The 17,413-nt window shown below is 50.2% G+C and overlaps 12 protein-coding genes across 12 annotated transcripts; 6 read left to right on the top strand and 6 right to left on the bottom strand.

The window, feature by feature from the left end:
* Window positions 1–990: 990 nt before the first annotated feature.
* On the top strand, window positions 991–2,629 carry HO173_008206 (uncharacterized protein; the record flags this gene model as incomplete). The annotated part of the gene is made up of 4 exons (XM_037310106.1): window positions 991–1,059; window positions 1,119–1,156; window positions 1,273–1,853; window positions 1,932–2,629. 4 exons carry the CDS (start codon window positions 991–993, stop codon window positions 2,627–2,629), a joined length of 1,386 nt encoding a protein of 461 aa, XP_037163066.1.
* A 434-nt stretch (window positions 2,630–3,063) lies between these two features.
* Window positions 3,064–3,553, bottom strand: HO173_008205 (uncharacterized protein; the record flags this gene model as incomplete). Its single annotated transcript, XM_037310105.1, has 4 exons — window positions 3,064–3,131; window positions 3,203–3,253; window positions 3,410–3,439; window positions 3,517–3,553. 4 exons carry the CDS (start codon window positions 3,551–3,553, stop codon window positions 3,064–3,066), a joined length of 186 nt encoding a protein of 61 aa, XP_037163065.1.
* A 217-nt stretch (window positions 3,554–3,770) lies between these two features.
* On the top strand, window positions 3,771–4,388 carry HO173_008204 (uncharacterized protein; the record flags this gene model as incomplete). The annotated part of the gene is made up of 2 exons (XM_037310104.1): window positions 3,771–3,902; window positions 4,008–4,388. 2 exons carry the CDS (start codon window positions 3,771–3,773, stop codon window positions 4,386–4,388), a joined length of 513 nt encoding a protein of 170 aa, XP_037163064.1.
* A 13-nt stretch (window positions 4,389–4,401) lies between these two features.
* On the bottom strand, window positions 4,402–6,201 carry HO173_008203 (uncharacterized protein; the record flags this gene model as incomplete). Its single annotated transcript, XM_037310103.1, has 4 exons — window positions 4,402–4,761; window positions 5,088–5,952; window positions 6,007–6,137; window positions 6,190–6,201. 4 exons carry the CDS (start codon window positions 6,199–6,201, stop codon window positions 4,402–4,404), a joined length of 1,368 nt encoding a protein of 455 aa, XP_037163063.1.
* A 181-nt stretch (window positions 6,202–6,382) lies between these two features.
* HO173_008202 (uncharacterized protein) lies at window positions 6,383–6,826 on the top strand (the record flags this gene model as incomplete). The annotated part of the gene is made up of 3 exons (XM_037310102.1): window positions 6,383–6,432; window positions 6,482–6,563; window positions 6,620–6,826. The coding sequence occupies 3 exons, from the start codon at window positions 6,383–6,385 to the stop codon at window positions 6,824–6,826; spliced, it is 339 nt and encodes a 112-aa protein (XP_037163062.1).
* Window positions 6,827–7,378: 552 nt separating this feature from the next.
* On the bottom strand, window positions 7,379–8,007 carry HO173_008201 (uncharacterized protein; the record flags this gene model as incomplete). The annotated part of the gene is made up of 2 exons (XM_037310101.1): window positions 7,379–7,881; window positions 7,932–8,007. The coding sequence occupies 2 exons, from the start codon at window positions 8,005–8,007 to the stop codon at window positions 7,379–7,381; spliced, it is 579 nt and encodes a 192-aa protein (XP_037163061.1).
* Window positions 8,008–8,194: 187 nt separating this feature from the next.
* On the top strand, window positions 8,195–9,019 carry HO173_008200 (uncharacterized protein; the record flags this gene model as incomplete). Its single annotated transcript, XM_037310100.1, has 1 exon — window positions 8,195–9,019. The coding sequence occupies one exon, from the start codon at window positions 8,195–8,197 to the stop codon at window positions 9,017–9,019; it is 825 nt and encodes a 274-aa protein (XP_037163060.1).
* Window positions 9,020–9,705: 686 nt separating this feature from the next.
* Window positions 9,706–10,509, top strand: HO173_008199 (uncharacterized protein; the record flags this gene model as incomplete). Its single annotated transcript, XM_037310099.1, has 4 exons — window positions 9,706–9,755; window positions 9,811–9,861; window positions 9,921–10,321; window positions 10,391–10,509. The coding sequence occupies 4 exons, from the start codon at window positions 9,706–9,708 to the stop codon at window positions 10,507–10,509; spliced, it is 621 nt and encodes a 206-aa protein (XP_037163059.1).
* A 603-nt stretch (window positions 10,510–11,112) lies between these two features.
* Window positions 11,113–12,213, bottom strand: HO173_008198 (uncharacterized protein; the record flags this gene model as incomplete). The annotated part of the gene is made up of 1 exon (XM_037310098.1): window positions 11,113–12,213. The coding sequence occupies one exon, from the start codon at window positions 12,211–12,213 to the stop codon at window positions 11,113–11,115; it is 1,101 nt and encodes a 366-aa protein (XP_037163058.1).
* A 197-nt stretch (window positions 12,214–12,410) lies between these two features.
* On the top strand, window positions 12,411–14,113 carry HO173_008197 (uncharacterized protein; the record flags this gene model as incomplete). The annotated part of the gene is made up of 2 exons (XM_037310097.1): window positions 12,411–12,752; window positions 12,812–14,113. The coding sequence occupies 2 exons, from the start codon at window positions 12,411–12,413 to the stop codon at window positions 14,111–14,113; spliced, it is 1,644 nt and encodes a 547-aa protein (XP_037163057.1).
* Window positions 14,114–14,970: 857 nt separating this feature from the next.
* Window positions 14,971–15,219, bottom strand: HO173_008196 (uncharacterized protein; the record flags this gene model as incomplete). Its single annotated transcript, XM_037310096.1, has 1 exon — window positions 14,971–15,219. One exon carries the CDS (start codon window positions 15,217–15,219, stop codon window positions 14,971–14,973), a length of 249 nt encoding a protein of 82 aa, XP_037163056.1.
* Window positions 15,220–16,649: 1,430 nt separating this feature from the next.
* On the bottom strand, window positions 16,650–17,058 carry HO173_008195 (uncharacterized protein; the record flags this gene model as incomplete). The annotated part of the gene is made up of 3 exons (XM_037310095.1): window positions 16,650–16,684; window positions 16,746–16,777; window positions 16,838–17,058. The coding sequence occupies 3 exons, from the start codon at window positions 17,056–17,058 to the stop codon at window positions 16,650–16,652; spliced, it is 288 nt and encodes a 95-aa protein (XP_037163055.1).
* Between the last annotated feature and the right edge of the window lie 355 nt (window positions 17,059–17,413).

Below are 17,413 nucleotides of genomic sequence, written 5' to 3'. Positions count from 1 at the left end.
AAATTTGCTCATCTTACCCAAAGCTGACAAGCAAGAGTAAGGTAGTGGAGATGAGTGTATTGAGTACGAAGAGTAACGCAGTCAAGTCATTTGGGGTTAACAGTACCTACATAAGGTAGTAGTTACTTAGAGACTTAAAGTTACCTTAGTGCATCTGCCGGCTCCGACTGGATCAATCCCTCTTTAAAGTAGCGTGTGGAGATTTCTTGCAAATGCTTGGCATCGCCACACATGCCCACACATAAGAATTTGAAAATCTCCGGTGACGGTGATCAAGCGTACTTGAAAGTATGAAGAAATGAGAGTCTGTAGACCATGATCCTTCCACCGTCTGTATTTTGATAATTACTTGATCAAATTTTACAATTCCGACCGGATTAGAATCGCAATACTCGGAATATTTGATGTCTACGTACACTGATCATTGAAACGTACAGCCAGCATTCATCATTGCCTTACAAAGTTGTTATACATGTGGTATGGGGGACGACAGTGTGGCGATGCCAAGCACTCGCCAGAATTCTTCACACGCTAAGTCTTCCACCCGAGAGCCCCTGCGTCGTCCCGAAATCCCAAGTCCAAACATAATTTCTATCGTTATTCCTCTCTTCTGCACCCTACCATATTTTTCACTAACGGATACTTACACTCAATCCTTCTTGTTTCATGCCCTGGGGCAATGCTTTGTAGATTGTAATGACTTGCCGCTTTCAACTACTACAGAAGCATCCACTTAAAATGCTCACTCCCATGCGCACCGGCCATCTTCTACGGGATGTCCAGCATTGGCAGTCGCGCTTGGTCAAACTGTCCCTCTCTCTCCTTCCTCTTTCTTATATCCCTCGAAGTTCCTTCTTCAACAATGCTCTCAAATTTGCTCACTCGTTTTGCATTCCGACGTCGTTTTCATGACTAACCTTGCTTTCCTCCACTTCTCCCTCGAGAAGCATTCCTACACCTGTCATGATTATATAGCACAATCACACAGTGATGAAGAGGCTATTGCCTTGGGAGGCAGTTCCTGCATCTACTGGCCAGAGAAGTGTTCTCTGGGCTGAAGTACGTTCACTCGAACATCGACCGTCCTCGAGAGACACCCTAGACTAATACAGCGCTAGGGTCTTCGCGGCATTGCATCTCTGCTCGTCGTTACGAGGTACGTCCTTTTGCAGCTCGGATTTCTTGTCCCAGTAGGATTTGAGCCTTCAGGAAGACTTCAACGTTCGAACCATCGTCTTCTTTAGGCAATGCTGACTTCGAAATCTTTGATAGCCACTTGTCTCGATCGTTTGCCTACACCCTTATTACCCCAGCTCAAGACAGCACCCATACGGGCTCCTTCATCCACCTGCCTTTACTACGTCTACCTGCCCAAGGGGCGCCATGGGTTTCCCTCTTCTTTGTCTTGACAGGCTACGTCAACGCTATGAAGCCGATTAAGCAAGCACGGAACGGCAATGGTAGCCAAGCTCTCTCGGGCCTGGCTTTCAGCGCGTTCAGGAGGACCGGCAGACTCGTTTTACCCGCAACAATAGCTACTATAATAAGCTGGGTGATATGTCAGTTGGGACTGTTCGAAATTGGCAGGACGTGTGAAGCTGTCTGGATTCGAGACACAAGCCCCAAGCCCGGACCCGGTGTTACGGGCTCCATTCGTCTTCTTCTCGCAAACCTTTTCACCACTTGGACCACTGGGTTCAACGTGTACGACAAAAACCAATGGACCTTCCCCTTCCTACTCAAGGGGTCGATGCTCATTTTTATTACCTTGCTCGCTACAGTCCGTATACACTCGAACTATCGCATACTAGTATTCCTAGGCCTTTATGCATTCAATTGGGCGGGAGGAGATCGTAAGCGAAATTATTCCTCTTCAATTCACAGTAAGATTGAGGGTCCCCTCAAACGCTAACACAAGCCCTTCAACGTAGCAATGCTCGGGATGAACATCTATTTCGGAGCTCTCCTTGCCGAACTTTCAAACCGACTCCCCCCTCCCTCTATGACGCCCCGGCGAAATCCGTTCATACGAGCAATAACTGGGGTTGCACTCCTCCTAGGCCTTCACGTCTCGGGTTATCCGGAGGTGTCTCCCGAATGGACTTCTTGGTCCCAGAATTTGGCCCAGATTGGGCAATTCATCTTTCCCGGGAAGGACTACTGGCGTTACTGGACCTCCATCGGGGCCCAACTTATCACTCTCGCCGTCGTAATATCTCCCCGAATGCAAGACATGTTATCACATCCCGCCTTTGTATGGTTAGGGAGTGTCAGTTTACCACTTTATCTGATCCACGGTCCCTTGGTCCGTAGCTTGCTTGCGTGGATGCTTTTCGGCTGGCAGAAGCCGGTCTCTTATTACAGCCAGGATGTCAACGGGAATCTAACAGATCCTTTCCAACGAAGATCGTTCCCGGATGGCTGGGTCTTTTGCATTGTGTTGCCGGTATTTTTGCTTATCTTGCTTTGGGCTTCGCATCTGTGGACTACCTGGGTTGAACCATGGTGCGCATCCATAACCAACCGCATAGAGGAGGTCATGTGTGGGACCGAGACAGGAGAAAAAGGGGATTTACCAAGGACCAATGGGTGTCACGGGGATAAGGGGGAGCGAGTAACGGAAGTTTGAATCAAGTATGAAGTAATGATCTGGGTATACCATCGAAAAAGCGATAAAGGGAAAGGTGGTTAGACATCAGGCATTATATTGTATTATGCTAGTAACAATACAACGACATTTGACGAGATTCTGTTGCATTAGGATAATCGACTAGACCTTTAAAAAATGTAGATATGCGTCGGTCAATGAGCCTTGGCTCATCTCGCAGGTACTGGTAATATGCTATAGGACCGTCAGATTAAAGGGGAGCGTCGCGTTTGCAGGAATTGCTACAGGTTTGATGCCTGCAATTCAATGGGACTCATCCTTTGCAGAACCGTAAAGCAAGTTTGATCCGTTCAACTGGTTTTACATTTCTGTCGCCCACCCTCTAAGCATACCGCGTCTCGCCTATCGCCCCTCCTTCACAACATCCTCTCCTGACACCACCAACACTCATCCCCTCAGCGCTTGTCCGCCGGCTTCTGCGTCTTCGAGTTCGGGTTTCGCGGATCGTTCTTGAATTGCTCGGCTGTGCGCGAAGAGTGCTTGTCAGTCTCGCCGCCCTCTGTAGCGAACGCTTGGAGGTCGCTGCGGACGTACACTGAGCAAGAGCGTTTGCCGCCGAGTTGATCCCATACATCATAATCAGCCCTGCGTGCGGCAATCAATCAGCCTTCTTCTCCTTGGACTCGGAGTGGAAGACTGTGAGGATTGGGGGGGGGGGTGTGGCAGCGACAACCGGCTCGTGCCGGAGGAATGGCAGCATGGACCGTTGGATCCCGGGTGGAGGTTAGGTCGGCGACGTACCGGCGATGAAGAAAGGTGCCATTGGTCGCGCTGCAGACGTGGGTCAGCTCTCGAGAAGAATGACGGAGTACTTTTGCTTCCGGAGGGCGGATGGGGGGGTTTCGTACCAAAGAGGCCGTTGAATTTCTTGCCTAGCAGCGACATCTTTGCGGGGTCTTTGTGGTAACGGAGGTGGGAGTTCGATCGATGGTGGACGTTGTGGTGGTAGAGTCGAGATGTGAAGTCGAGGTTTGAGCTCACAAAGATCCAACGCCGCTTTGAGCGCGGTGCGCTCTTGTTCCGCGCCAACCTCCGCTGCTGTTCACTCCAAGTAAACAAGGCACCCAGCGGCGCTCGAGCGCTGCCAGAAGGTCTCTACAAGATGGCAAATCCGCTGGCATCTTGCGTCTCGTCCCTGCGCTCGACAAATGCCCTTCTATCCTCCAGCATATCAATCCTCGACTCCGGGGTCAATGACTTCCCACGCCTAGCGAAGGTGCTGCAGACAACGCGCGTATGTTCGCACCTTTCTGTCTGTTCAATTGTTACCTCTTGATTCGCATCGATCTTCACGGTGGTCTTCCTAGATGGCACGGCTCACTGTGCTAACATCACCCAGCACTTCGAACTCCTCCCCGAACCCACCCTCCAATCCGCCCAATCCTCCCTCCTCGCCTCCCTAACCCCCGAAGTCGCCTCGCTTCTTTCCAGAGTCGAATCCCATCTGGATAAGCTTGCCCGCCGCGAACAAGCTCTAATAGCACGCTGCGAATTACTGGAGGGTCGAATAGGCGAAGGACGCGCATCTATGGGAGGCGCGAGGGGGAGTGGTGCGGGAGAGAGAAGCAGTGTGGGTATCAACGGGGACGGGAGTAGAGAGGCGTTGAGATTGAAACAGTTGAGGGGGAAGAAGGAGAGGTTGGGGTATGCGGTTGAGAGATTGGTTTTGCAGGCTCAGCAGCGGGAAAGGCAGCTGAGGATGAGTGTTGCTGCTCAATGACCGAGAAGAATGACTACGAAGCCATGCGGATTCCTACGTCTGCCGAGCGGGATGAGATTCGTATACCCATTGTTGCTTTGAATTGGAACCCTCCGGAAATGCGACTTCTGCTGTCAATCGTGTGGATGTGCATCGTAGCCATGAAATGATGGGTCATCAGGCTGCATTGGAACGTGCAAGCTAGGACTGGAGAGACAGCCCAGAGAGATGTACGCCGGTAAGACGAAAGGGTCTCGGTCAAAGGCAATGTTGCTTTCAATCTGCGTCTCTCGCGAATGTGCTCCTCGAGATGGAAGAGGCTCAGGGGCAATTTTTCGCTGGTAAGAGTTGGGTAGGTATCCCACTGTGGTTCTGGATATGTATGACTCGTAATCTACGATATCATAGTTAGTATTCTGAGCACTCGCTCTTGGGCTTTCTATGGAATAGTGATTGGATCATATCCCTGTGGTGTTGGAAAAGAACCTGTTCAAAGTTCCGTGGTTGTTTGTGTGCGAATGGGCTTGGTCATCTTGTTTGATGGTATAGACTCACATCTCTTATATACAGTGACGTTGTGCAGCGAGTATGCAGATCCACGCTGCGCAGAGTTCATCTCTTTCCCTTCCTCGACACAACACCTCTCAACCCCATCAACCCCAACCAAACTGCCTCTTCCGTTCGAATCGTCCTGCTACCTTGTCCTGGACACAGATTCACCCAGTGATCAAATAATGCTTCGGGACTTTTCACTCCCAAATTCTCCAACTCCTTGTCTGCCTTTACTGCAACTTCCAATCCACCAACGCCTCCGAAAACAATCAACATGTGCGCAAACTCTGGAATGGGATGGCTCTTTGACGTTTTTGTACTATCAAGACTAGAAACAGGGACGCCACGCTCTGACGTCCCAATCGTTAGATCGTAGCCGCCATCGAATGGGCACTCGGTGAGAACAGCAGATATACAGGACGCTGAGCGAACACTGTAGCCCCAGTAATAGCCAGCCTCTTCTCGCGGAGCAGAAGGAGCGACAGCTTCGGCCAGTAACTCATTACCTGGGATTTCTTCGGGCTTCTCTTCATCTTTGAATTTGACAGTCACGCGCGTTTCTGGTGCTATGACAGCTGAGATAAAGACTCGCGTACGAAGGCCAGTCTCGATGTAGGTATGACCAGGCGGTGTCCTCCATATTTTCCTTTCTTGCCTATTGGGTATTTCCCGTTTGGTAACGCCTTCACGGTATTGGCACCAATCGTGCATGCGGACGTGATGGGGCATGTCTAGACTTGGCAGGGATCCCGCCAGTCGGAAGTCTGGATGAAGAGGAAACAGGTCTTTTCGTAGATATGGAGGTGTCTCAAGATATGACAAAATGTGCGCCAAGAAGAAGTTTGGATCTGTGTAGCCGCTATACGAGTTGTGCTCTTTTCCATTTTTTTGAGTACTTGAGAATGTAGTATGAGTCTCAGCATCCTGCGTTAGTTGACCATCGTCAAACACCACTACTTCATCGACGCAGAAGACGGCAAGGGCACGGGCAATTTGACCTGCTAAGAGCGTTTGGAGTTCGGGCGTTTGTGCACTGTAATGAACTCATGAGTGGCTGCGCAGGGTGGGTTGAAGGAGACTCAATGACTTTGCAATGATGCTCCCAGGCAGCGCAATGCTCAGTGTGTACTTTCGCCCTTCCTTGGCTTCGAAGACAGCGGTGGGCTTCGAGGTATCCACTTCATTCTCTGTGGGCTGGTCGGAACCACGCTTGCGCTTCTACCAAATCATTAGCTGGGCTCGGAGGTAATTGCATGGAAAGGACCTGCACCTTGGATTCCATGGGAAATGAGGGTATGATCCAAGCGTATGTTGGTAAATAGGTATTCCTATTTTCAAGCCTTGAATTGCTCGAAATATTTCACCAGTGCTACCCTGCGCCAGGTTCAGCTTAGCCACTCAGCTAGCGTGGCACATTGTTGACTTCAAACCAGACATCACTTGATTGTACACGTCCAATCAAAATGTCTACGCCAGCGCGACCTTACCTCTCTAATGGCCAAGTGCTGCAAAGGTAAGCTCACCCAGACTCATAACCAGGAGTACTCGCTAAGCAATAACAGCCCCCCCTTGTCCGCCCGTATTCGCAACTTTGTTGATGATTCCTACGCCTTCTTAGGTCTTTACGTGACTACCTTATTCTCTGTGCGTTGATATATCCATGTGTATATTGGAGTTTATAAGTCTGATGGATAGCAAAGCTTGATGCCTATGCCGCTGCCGAGCAATCGCCCTTCAATATTACAAACAGAAACCGGTCAGCTGCCGGCGTGAGAGCTGGACCAAGATCCGGCGGTAGTGGAGGTGGGGGAGGCGGAGGTGGAAATGGTGGTAGTGGGGGTGGGGGAGGCAGGAAAGTGGGAACCGTGGACGATATACGGGGCCCAGAGTGCAAGAGCTGTGGTTGAAATGTTGGAAATGCCTAACAATTCGGCTGTTTCAGGCGTTGGAAGAATGGCGTTATGTTTATGATATTTGCAACGGGAGTCTGATTGAAATTCGCATTGTTTGCGTAGACAAGCAGCCTGGTCGACTATAGCGACATTACAACAGGTGTTTCTTATGCTAGAAATTGCTCCTCCTCCCTCTTGAGCGACCTCCATACCTTGAGTTACTCTTGCTAATACCTAGATCAACCGCTGTTGTGCAAATGGTAGGCTACAATCTGCACCAAACATCTACCGCAGAACGCAGAAATGCTGAACTTGTAGCAGATTTCACCATGCAGCTCCTGGCTATTCTGAACGCCCTTATTCCATCCTTAAGTATGTCCAAGATGGCCAGCATTCGGTCCCGCCTTCGGATTTCAAGCCACTGATCTGTTGATCGCTTTTGTCATGATTCTAGTTCATCGCTGGATCTATCTTTTCATGTTCGAGCATAATCCTCTTCGGAAGTAGGATAGATGCACGATGACGCCGAGGTTTTGGCGTCTGAAACACAAGGAGAACCGTTCGCGATCACATGAGAGTTATGGCAACTTCAACGAAGCTAGCTTTCCTCACCCGTGACTCTGGTAACTCTTCCTCCTCCTCTTCTACTTCCACAGTCTCAGCCCCTTTGGGAATCGCTGACTCCACTATATCATCGACAACACCAACCGTGCCAGTCCTCAACCGCACTCTGCAATCATCTTGGCCCTGGAAGAATAACGCTAAGCCTAGCACATTCTGAATGGCCCTATTCGTAGCCTTCAAGACTACTTCCTCTGGTTCTTTGCCTGTTGAAGCATTGGTTCTTTCACCAAGCTTTCTGAGCTTTTGTTTGTCACTGCCTTTGCCTTCCACTAGGTCTACCTTGCCCATAGATCGTTTGTCAATCTCACCAAGCAGCTTGCGAACCCGTTTGACGGCTGATATGAACGGCATTTTGGTTGAGACGTAGATGACCTTCTTTTGGTCAGCACCGGTATAGGGAGAAGGTATCGGTGGACGGAGAATAGGCCGCTTTTCGATTCGCGCATCTAGATGTCTCTGAGTCTAGGATTCCAGTCCACAACATAGGTCGACCTACTCTTCGGTAAACGAGGCATTTTTTGGGCATTGCTTTTATCTTTGTCCCTAGGTTTGGTAGCTAGTTTTGGTGCCATGATAGCGTTCTATGATTGTAAAAGCACCACAAGACATTGCGGAGCAAGATCCGATAGAACCCAGTGCTTCTTCGGGAGCGCTTGGCGCCTTTCTACCCGGCCGGCCGGCCGTCCGCTCCTTTACTTTATTCTGCTGCAAGCCTGCAAGGCGCAAGCTCCACATCACGCCCGCAGCATCCTTGGCTTGATGAGGCTACGGCACGTTCACTTACCTGGTCTGACACCTTACCTACGGGCATCAGCTATACAAGAGCACCTCGTTCGCCTTCATTTAGATCACAAAGCCTCTCAATCAACGGCTCCAGCTCCCGGTCCCGTCCTCCTTACCTTCCAGACCCCTCCAACATACACCTGCGGCCGGCGAGAAGTTGGTGCGCTTTCACACGAGCAAAAAGCCCACCTCAGGGCTCACAGGAAAGCTGAATTCCATGAAGCACTCCGTGGCGGGCAAACTACCTTCCATGGCCCAGGACAAGTGACGGCTTACCTCATTCTCTCGCTTCGAGAGCATAATCTAAACGCCAGAACTCATGTTCGGCTCCTCGAAGACTCAGTAATAGGTACGTGCGAAGGGTATTGGCTTGAGGCCCGTACGACCGAAAACCCAGGGGTATGGATTGGACCTAGCTCGAATGAACGCAAGCTCGCCAGTGTAGGAGTACATCTGAGACGGCACATTGCAAGTCATGGGGTCGGGTTGAACGTCACTGTAAAGCTCTGGTGGTTTGATAGGATTGTGGCTTGCGGACTACCAGAGAAAAAGGCCACGTCAATTGAGAAGGAATATCAGAACATAGAGCCGGACAAGGGACCAAATGCGAAAGCACTTGGTCCCACCAGGGTGCCTGGAAAATGTCGGCCCGTCCTCCAGTTCTACGACAATCCTAGAGTGATGCGGCAAGTGGCTGACGGCCTCGCGAATCAAGTGGCATCACGTTTGTCGGGCGTTGACGGCAGGGTAGAGAATGTTACTGAAAAGAGCATAAGGCCGGGAGAAGTCCACTACCCATAGCCGGATTGAATGCATGGCTTAATTATGCTTGTGAATTTGACAAGCGAGAAGCCTTTCAGCAAATTCCCATCATGGTCCATTCATGAGTGCTATTAGCTTGAAGAGGCTCAGATCGGAGTAGATAGCTGGAGCTCGCAAGCTATTGATTGACCTCGTACTCATCTCATGTGGACCAGGTCTCACCTTTCCGGCGATGGACATCCTCACAGTGTCTGAGCATCAAGGAGACCTTAATCGAGCGATAGAAATAGCCATATACACAAATATACACAGGCTGTATACACCGGCATTACTTTGATTTCCTACTGTTGTGCTGTAGAAGCCGAGCTAGGCTGAATCATAAGGTGAACGTACTAAAAGCGGCGCATCAATAGATATCCTCAAGCATTTGTGTAAATGTTCCCAGTAGAAGACGGGAATCAATTGTTTGGACCTCGGGACCCAGATCCAAACCTTAAAAGAACCCGGGTCCAAGATTTCACGCTAGGCTGGTGAGGGATCGCAAATGTCAATTCGTCACTCAGAACTGTGTTCAAGAGCCTACTTTAACCAGCGTCCGCATCACATTCTTTTGTTACATAGCTTTGGTATCACATCCCCTACATAAGTGAATGTCCGCGACCCATTCAAGATTGCAAAGCAAGATCCTAGCTACCTGAGTGCCGTCCCGCAATCCTTCACCCGCCATGCCTCTCTGCGGAGGAGGCAAGACGGTTCATCGCAAGCTTGTCCTATTGTACGGTCTTACCACCTTCCATTACTGCCAGTTGACTTACAGACAATTAAAATAGAGGTGACGGTGCTTGCGGCAAGACTTCACTGCTCAACGTATTTACCAGAGGGTACGTCTTACCTTCTAGGACCCAGCGGAGCTTATCTGATGCGCCTTGCGCCATCGCAGGTACTTTCCTACAGTATACGAGCCCACCGTCTTCGAAAACTACGTCCACGACATCTTCGTCGATAATGTCCACATCGAGCTCTCCCTCTGGGATACCGCGGGCCAAGAAGAATTCGACCGCCTGCGCTCCCTTTCTTATGACGACACCCACACTATCATGCTCTGCTTCAGCGTCGATTCCAAAGATTCGCTCGAGAACGTCGAATCGAAATGGGTGGGCGAGATTGCGGAGAACTGCCAGGGTGTGAAGCTCGTGCTTGTGGCGCTAAAGTGCGATTTGAGGGAGAGGGGCGGCGATGAGGAGGAGGAAACGGGAGCGAGGTCAGGAGGGGAGAAGGTCATGATTGACTACAAGCAGGGGTTAGAAGTTGCAAAGAGGATCCAGGCGCTGCGATATCTGGGTACGTCACGTTCCCGTAGTGTCTGCTTCGCAATGGGAGGGAACGAGCTAACACCTATTGCTGGCGCAGAGTGCTCAGCAAAACGAAACCGGGGCGTGAACGAAGCATTCACAGAAGCAGCGAGAGTCGCGCTCTCAGTCAAGGGCGCCGGCACGTCTAGTGGAGGGAGCAAGTGCTCAGTGATGTGAGCTGTACATGACGCGAAACATTCCTTTCCCTGTGCATGCTGAGTATTCGCCTTTACGAGGACCCACTTCCACGCCTTTCTATTTGGGCGTTATGGAAGTCCATTCGCTGTATTCACGAGCCTGGAGATGCTGAAAGGGAGTCTCTGTTGGCTAGCAACGGCGTTTCAATCGTTCGTTCTACTATGTAACATACTCGCCCTGGTCATCATACCAAACTTCCCTGCAGACTGTGCGCTGCATCCTCGGTCCGCTCTCTAGCTTTGTGACCGATGCTTGCTCGAGGTCAGAAGAGAGCGGAAAGACATCGGCGGGGTTCGAACACTTTAAGCCACGGATGTAAGAGGCGAAGACTTGGACCTCGTTCGCACTGTTAGCTGCCTTCTTCGCTCTGTGAGGTCAAACATCTTCGAATTAAAGGGCCAGGAAATGCAACAGGTGTCCTCTCCGTTAGTGCAGGACAGACCAGCCGAGATCGCTGAACGTCAAAGTACTAAGCTCATACATCCCATCTCTATAGTCTATATTGGATTAATTTTTCATCTCCAAAAGAACTTGCTCAACGTGATGGAGTCAAGACCCAGCTGCAAGCACTCTCTCCCCACTTCAAAAGATCAAGTACAGCACATCTGCGAGGCTGTTCCCATTCAATCTCATGGGCGCCCGAGTCTGCACCTTCTCTTTCGCATTCCATGCAATGCCTAAGCCCGCGGTCCCAAGCATGAGCAGATCGTTGGACCCGTCTCCCACAGCCAGCGTTTCAGACAACGGGATCGCATGATCAGCTGCAAGAGATCTCAAGGTCTCTCTTTTCAGCTCGGGCGTAACGACTGGATAATTGGAATCCAGCAAACCTGAAAGATGCGGATACGGGAAGTCCGCTGTCGGGCCCTCTTCCAACAAATGGTTCGCAACGGCGACATCAAGCCCCAGCTCGCCTTTCAGCCACTCGGCCATTGGGATGAAACCTCCGCTCACAACACCGGTCAGCACTCCCTTCTTTTTCAGACCACTGACGAGCTCTCTTGCCCCTGTCGCAATCGTGACCGTCTTCTTCAGGTCCTCCCATACATTCGTACGCACACCCTTTAGCATGGCTACACGTTCTGAGAGGGAGGTTGCGAAGTCAATGTCCCCGTTCATGGCACGGGCTGTGATGGCCGAGACTGCATCGCTGATGCCAATTGATCGGGCAAGCTCGTCGATTACTTCTTCGTTGATGAGGGTGGAGTCCATGTCGAAAAGAGCGAGCAGCAAGGGCCGCTGTTGATGCCCAGAAGCATTTGGATGAACGTCAAAGATGATCTCGAGACCATGTCTCCTTTCAAAATCTTGGATTGGAGCATCATGCCGGATATTCGAAAAGTCCGGTAGGTCTTGGTAGAGTCCTGTGTAGGTGGATTGAGTAATATGGGAGGTTAGATGCTGGGTTGATTTATAGTCAAGTTGGGGCACAAGCTGGGCGAGCAGAGATGTAAAAGTACCAACATAGGAGGGCAAAGATGGTCTCGTAGCTTTGGTCTCATATTGGTCCCTATCTCCGCTACTAGCTGTAGCCTGTACATTCAGATTTGGGGGAGTGAGCCTCGACTTGGGAAAAAAGGTCGCGATGAGAGCAACTTTTCGTGTCTGTTCAAGCGACTTGCCATTCTTTTCATGCTTTGGGCCCTCCCTAGCGACTTCGGTAAGAGGTGCTGGAGCGAGCATCGGTGATCGATGAAGCGAAAGTTGCTCGAGCCTCTCGTCGTCCGTGAGCAAGGATTTCGGGTGTGATCTTATCGATAAGGGCATGGAACCTTAGCTCGGAAATTATTCAAACTTCCTTGAGCTTCGACTTCGAGTTGATAGGCTCATGGGCTCCGAATTTCCTCCTCTGATCACGTTCACTCGTCCCTCTTTCTGCAATGCTCACAGAAAGCTTCATAGCATCGACGCTTAATCCTGAGAAGCCAAGCAACAGCGTCATTCCTGGCGTACACCTCTATGATTTCCAGCCTCTACCAGCTCTGAAGTCCACCTTCAAGAAAAGCTCAACCAACACCAATTCTCTAGCAGTCAGCCCATCTCATGTCTTTGCCGCACAAGAAGATAAAGCAGTTATTCATGTCTACAGCAGGGAGCGAAATAATCAAGAGGCAGTAGTACCCTTTCCAGAGAAGATTCAAAGCGTTGTTCTTGCCGCAGAATCAGAGGGAGCCGGAACGCTCATCCTGGGTACTGAGGGTGGAAGGGTGGTACTATGGGAGGTGTGTCTATCCTACCGAAATGATATCCTCCTCCTAGTAATGCTGATCACTTAAAGTAGCTGGGAACTGGCAGACAAGTATCTACACCACAACATCACCTCCAATCAACAACATGCCTTGCGGTCGATCCAACCTCCAATTTCTTTCTGTCGGGCTCTACAGATTCAAACATACATGTCTGGTCTATCCCAGGTCTGCTCTCATTCTCAGCCTCATCAGCTAATGACAACGGCCATGATCTGCCGTTCTCTCCTTTCAGATCACTTTCGAACCACCGCGCTGCAATAACTGCCATTGTATTCGGCCACAGCTCTGGTAACAAAAACATTGCCGTGTCAGCTTCGAAGGACAAAACATGCATAGTCTGGAACTATCTAAATGGAGATGCTCTGCATACCTTCCTGCTTCCCTCAAGTCCACTCTGTTTGGCTTTAGACCCTGCAGATCGTGCAGTTTACGCCGGTTATGAAGATGGCAGTGTACAGCTCATAGACTTCTACAGTCAGGATGGACTAACACAGCCATTACATAACCCTGCTCTGCAGTCTACACCAACCCAGCCCCGACCGTCGGGCAGGTGGTCAGCTCCGCACCATTCAGCATCCCCACTTCTCTGCCTTCAGGTCAGCTATGATGGCACAAGTCTACTTTCCGGTCATCAAGACGGCAAGATTCATAATTGGGACGTAGCCGCAGGCAAGTACGACAAAAGAGTGGCTGACTTCGCTGCCCCCGTTACGAATATAATTATGCTAAAGCCGATTGGCTTTCCCGACGTAGCCAAGCCAGCTGTGAAACTTCATAATGTTGTCAAGCCGCGATATGAAAGTTTTGTCAATGGCGATCACGGCGTTTCTGACGCTATTATACCCACCAAGTACACCTTTATAGCTCAATTCACATCGACTCTTCCTCTCCCATTCTCCGCCGAAACCACATCTTTTCATCAAGAATTGCATCATTCATCTTTCCCAACTGCTCTTCTCGAAGAATCTCTCGCTGAATTGTCTTCTCCCCAGAAGTCTTTCGGCGCTGCTACTGATTCATCGGAGCTTACCAACCTCCGTGTCCAAAATTCTGCACTCGCCTCTCGGCTTGAGGTCGCTGAGGAGCGTTATCGTAGCGCAGCAGCAATCGTGCTTGAGCAAGAGAAAGAGGATTGGCGGCGACAGAAGGATGAGGAAATCAAGGCGGCGAGAAAGAAACGGAGAAGGCTGAGAAGCATGAGGGATGCGGAAGTAGCGAGGAGAAAGGAAATGGGAGAGGCCGTCGAGGATGAAGACGAAGATATTAATGAACGCGGGAAGGACGAAGACGAGGACTTGAGTAGTAGCACCGATGAGATGACAGAAAGCGATTAGACTCTGAAGCAAAGCAGGAGGAAAGGAAAACATATCAACCGGTCAGGCAACCGAAAAAGTCGCGGTTAGAGGTAAATTTCGTTGCTGGTTGGCCTAACCAGAATTTCTGACCAGCCCTCAGGCATCCACAAAAGCGGTAGTCTCAAAGCGCGATTAAAGGTGTCAAGCTGGTAGTGTTTGTTGGGATACGGGCTTGTAGCCCAAGCAACTTCGTACGCTGATATGCTTCTGCTCTAAGTACTCCGTACAGCTACCGGATCCAAGCCCAGCAACCCGGCCAGTTTTGTTAGAAAGCAAGGCCAGAACAGCAGTTTTTAGGGTTCTGACCGCTGCAATGAGGAGCAAAAGCACGGGAAGAGCGTGAGATAACGATGATTTCAGTCCAATGGTCTTTCCTCGGTGCCACATTTCATTGTTTTCTATGCTCTATACAATCCCGAACTTTCCTCACAGCTCGAGCCGCAATTGTCTTCTCTACACTATTCCACACCGCATATCCTCGTCATTTAAAGTGAGATTGGAGGTCGCCACTCTCGTTTCAGTTCCGCACATCTAGCCTCGACTAGCTTTCAGCCTGGCTTGAACTGCAAAGAATGACTTGGAAGACTGTGACAGCCAGACGGATGTTGTTCATTGCTCAAACGCACTGTCTAGCGCTCCAGGCCTGTTGCAATGAGATGTGTCGGAATGACCGTTGTGGTCTGGAGAGAGCGGAACAGCGGGCTCGATGCACCGTGTCTGATGTTTTGCCAGGCTTACTACCGGCTCGGGACATGAAAGCAGTGAGGAATGTACTTTGGATGCACCATCGTCGTGCAGCGCGGACGTTTGGCGTGCGACATAGACCAAAATATGCTCTATCCATAGTGAGGAACTTGGATCACCGCCGCGAGTGCGACCTCACCTCTGATGTCGGAAGCTTCAGACCATGTCATCATCTCCTTCAACACAGCTTTGGGTGCCATAAAGGTTGCTTGAATAGGTGCGGGAATGTATCTCTTGTACTGAGCCAAAAGCCCTTTGAGGACAAAGCCAGCAATGGAAACGCCTGCTCCGAGGACGAGGAGATCAGAAGCTAGGGTCATGATAGATACCGGAGAAGACATTATAGTGGTTTATGATGCGGTTTTGGTATGTTCTAGCTTGTCCGAATGATTTGGCTGAAGGAAGTGTGGAACTTGGTTCAAGTAGTCTTTGCTTTGTTATTCTTCTTCTTCTTCTTGCTGAATTGAGATGTTTAGAGGTAGTGAAGATTATATAAGAGAGGAAACAATCGCTGCCATTTGTACTTTCGTGAACTTCCGATCTTTCTGAGCGTGCCGAGGTGTCTCTTTCGGATGCAGGAAGCGTTTAAAGTGTCTTGCATGACAACCTGGGAAAGAGGTTGCGCTTCGTCCATCCCCACCTCCTGGTTGCCCAATCGAACGCAAGGCCCCAGGCGCAACAGTCGAGCTCAGACGTCACGCGTGCATACTCCGCATCGATCTGCATGAATGTGACTAGATTGAGTGCAGTCTCATGTGGATCGTGCCTCGGCTGTGACTCTTTTATTTTCGAGGACTGTGAAAAGGACGCGACCATGGCGCATAGATGAGGGAGAAAGCTCTCTGCATTCTGCCCTCTTCGTTGACTTCGGAACAAATATCAGCGAGTCGCTTCAACCAAGCTTTCACAAAAGGGTACTATGATAGATCTTTTGTGGACTTCTGGTTTACGAGTATGCTTATCTCTTAAGTCACTCTTTTTGCTCGACCAGCTACCTACCTAGGTAGGCTGCCGTCAAGTAAAGTTCATGTCAGGCACATATCCTCGAACTGTTCACTGGCTTGCAGAAGGGTTCGACGGTGGGATTATGATTGGGTTCCGAGTCATGATGAAGGCTTTTGACCACAGCAATTGACGCAGGTCACAAGCTGTGCTCGGCTGTTTCAGGAATGTGCACTCGGTCGAGTGTGAGGTGCTGTCAAGACTTCCTGCACGTCATGGATGACCAACATGCAGAGCAACGGACACCCCACGTGACCTTGGAATATGGCTTATCGGCCTCTGGTATTTGCTGAAGTGTATGATTGGGGCCGGAGCCTTTTCCCTCCTGACCAAAGGACAGGTATTCTAAGCTTCGTGGGACCCTGTGGCAAATACATTGCCCGATAAGGTGATGATTGGAGTGGCAGCAAGGAGTTTTGGTTCAAGAAAATCCTAAGAATGTGTCATACTTCAGACTCACGTCGAGAAATTTAATCAATTACTACGGACAAAACTCTCAAGTCGGCCATTGACATGACTCAAGCAGCCACAATGTTTGGCCCACCTCTCATTTCAAAAAGTTCAACCATGGCAATCATGTATGCGTAGAAATCCGTTCGTTTTGCTTACTCGAGTTCTTCGACACCAGGGACGTGATGCATAGTGAGATATGTGATTCCTGAGCCCCACAGAGGTGCTCAAACCCTGTCTAATGACAGCTTTAGACAGAGCATGGAGAACACAGAACACAAATATGAAGCCATGACAGCATTACTACTCTCCATCTCTTTTATCTGTTCAAAAGATTTACTTGATCTGACATTCCTACATTCCAGTCAGCTTCCCCTTGTTCCTCAAGCATCCAAATGTAACAACTGCAACGTACCAAGCAACCCCATGGACATATCCATCCCGTCACTGCAAAACACAAACGCGTTTCAGCACTCAAACTCCTTCACGACATCTCTCAGGGCTGACCAGTAACCGGACAAGAACGCCGGCGTTGTCGTCTTGTCGTCCAATTGAGCAATTTCGTCCTTTGCGGATTGAAAGCGTGCGTTGATGATAGGGCACGTTTGGTTCGTGCAGCCGCGGTCGACTGCGTTGCCGTTGGCCATGTCGGGTGCGCGTTCAGTGAGGGCGAGGCGAGGGGCGAAGAGGAAGAGGACGGCGAAGACGGCCTGGAGGGGGAGTTGCATGGTTGGTTGATTTGTTTGATGGAAAGGGCGGAAGGAAAAGAAGCCGAGTGGGTCTGATGGGTCGGAGGGAAAGGGTCTTGAATGATAGGAGCAGGGGTGGTGAGTATTTGTAGGATCCTGGAGCTAGAGAGAGTTTGGTACTCTTGCCCACTGTATGTGTTCGTTTAGACATGGCTTTTCTTGACTGGCTGTCAGGGGCTGCTTAATGCGCGTTTCGGAGGGATATTCAGTATTCGCTTCATTCGATCTGCCGGATACCGTAGGCACAACGTTTGTATTTCAGCCGTGCCATGGTTATCAATGCTGTTTTCCACCATGGCGAACGGGCTTCTAGATTGTCGAGTCGTGAACAAGA

This window comes from Letharia columbiana (assembly GCF_014066305.1).
Source record: "Letharia columbiana isolate WasteWater2 chromosome Unknown Sc0000028_s0, whole genome shotgun sequence".
NCBI classification, from domain to species: domain Eukaryota; kingdom Fungi; phylum Ascomycota; class Lecanoromycetes; order Lecanorales; family Parmeliaceae; genus Letharia; species Letharia columbiana.
This window is presented reverse-complemented; position numbering and strand designations above follow the sequence as displayed.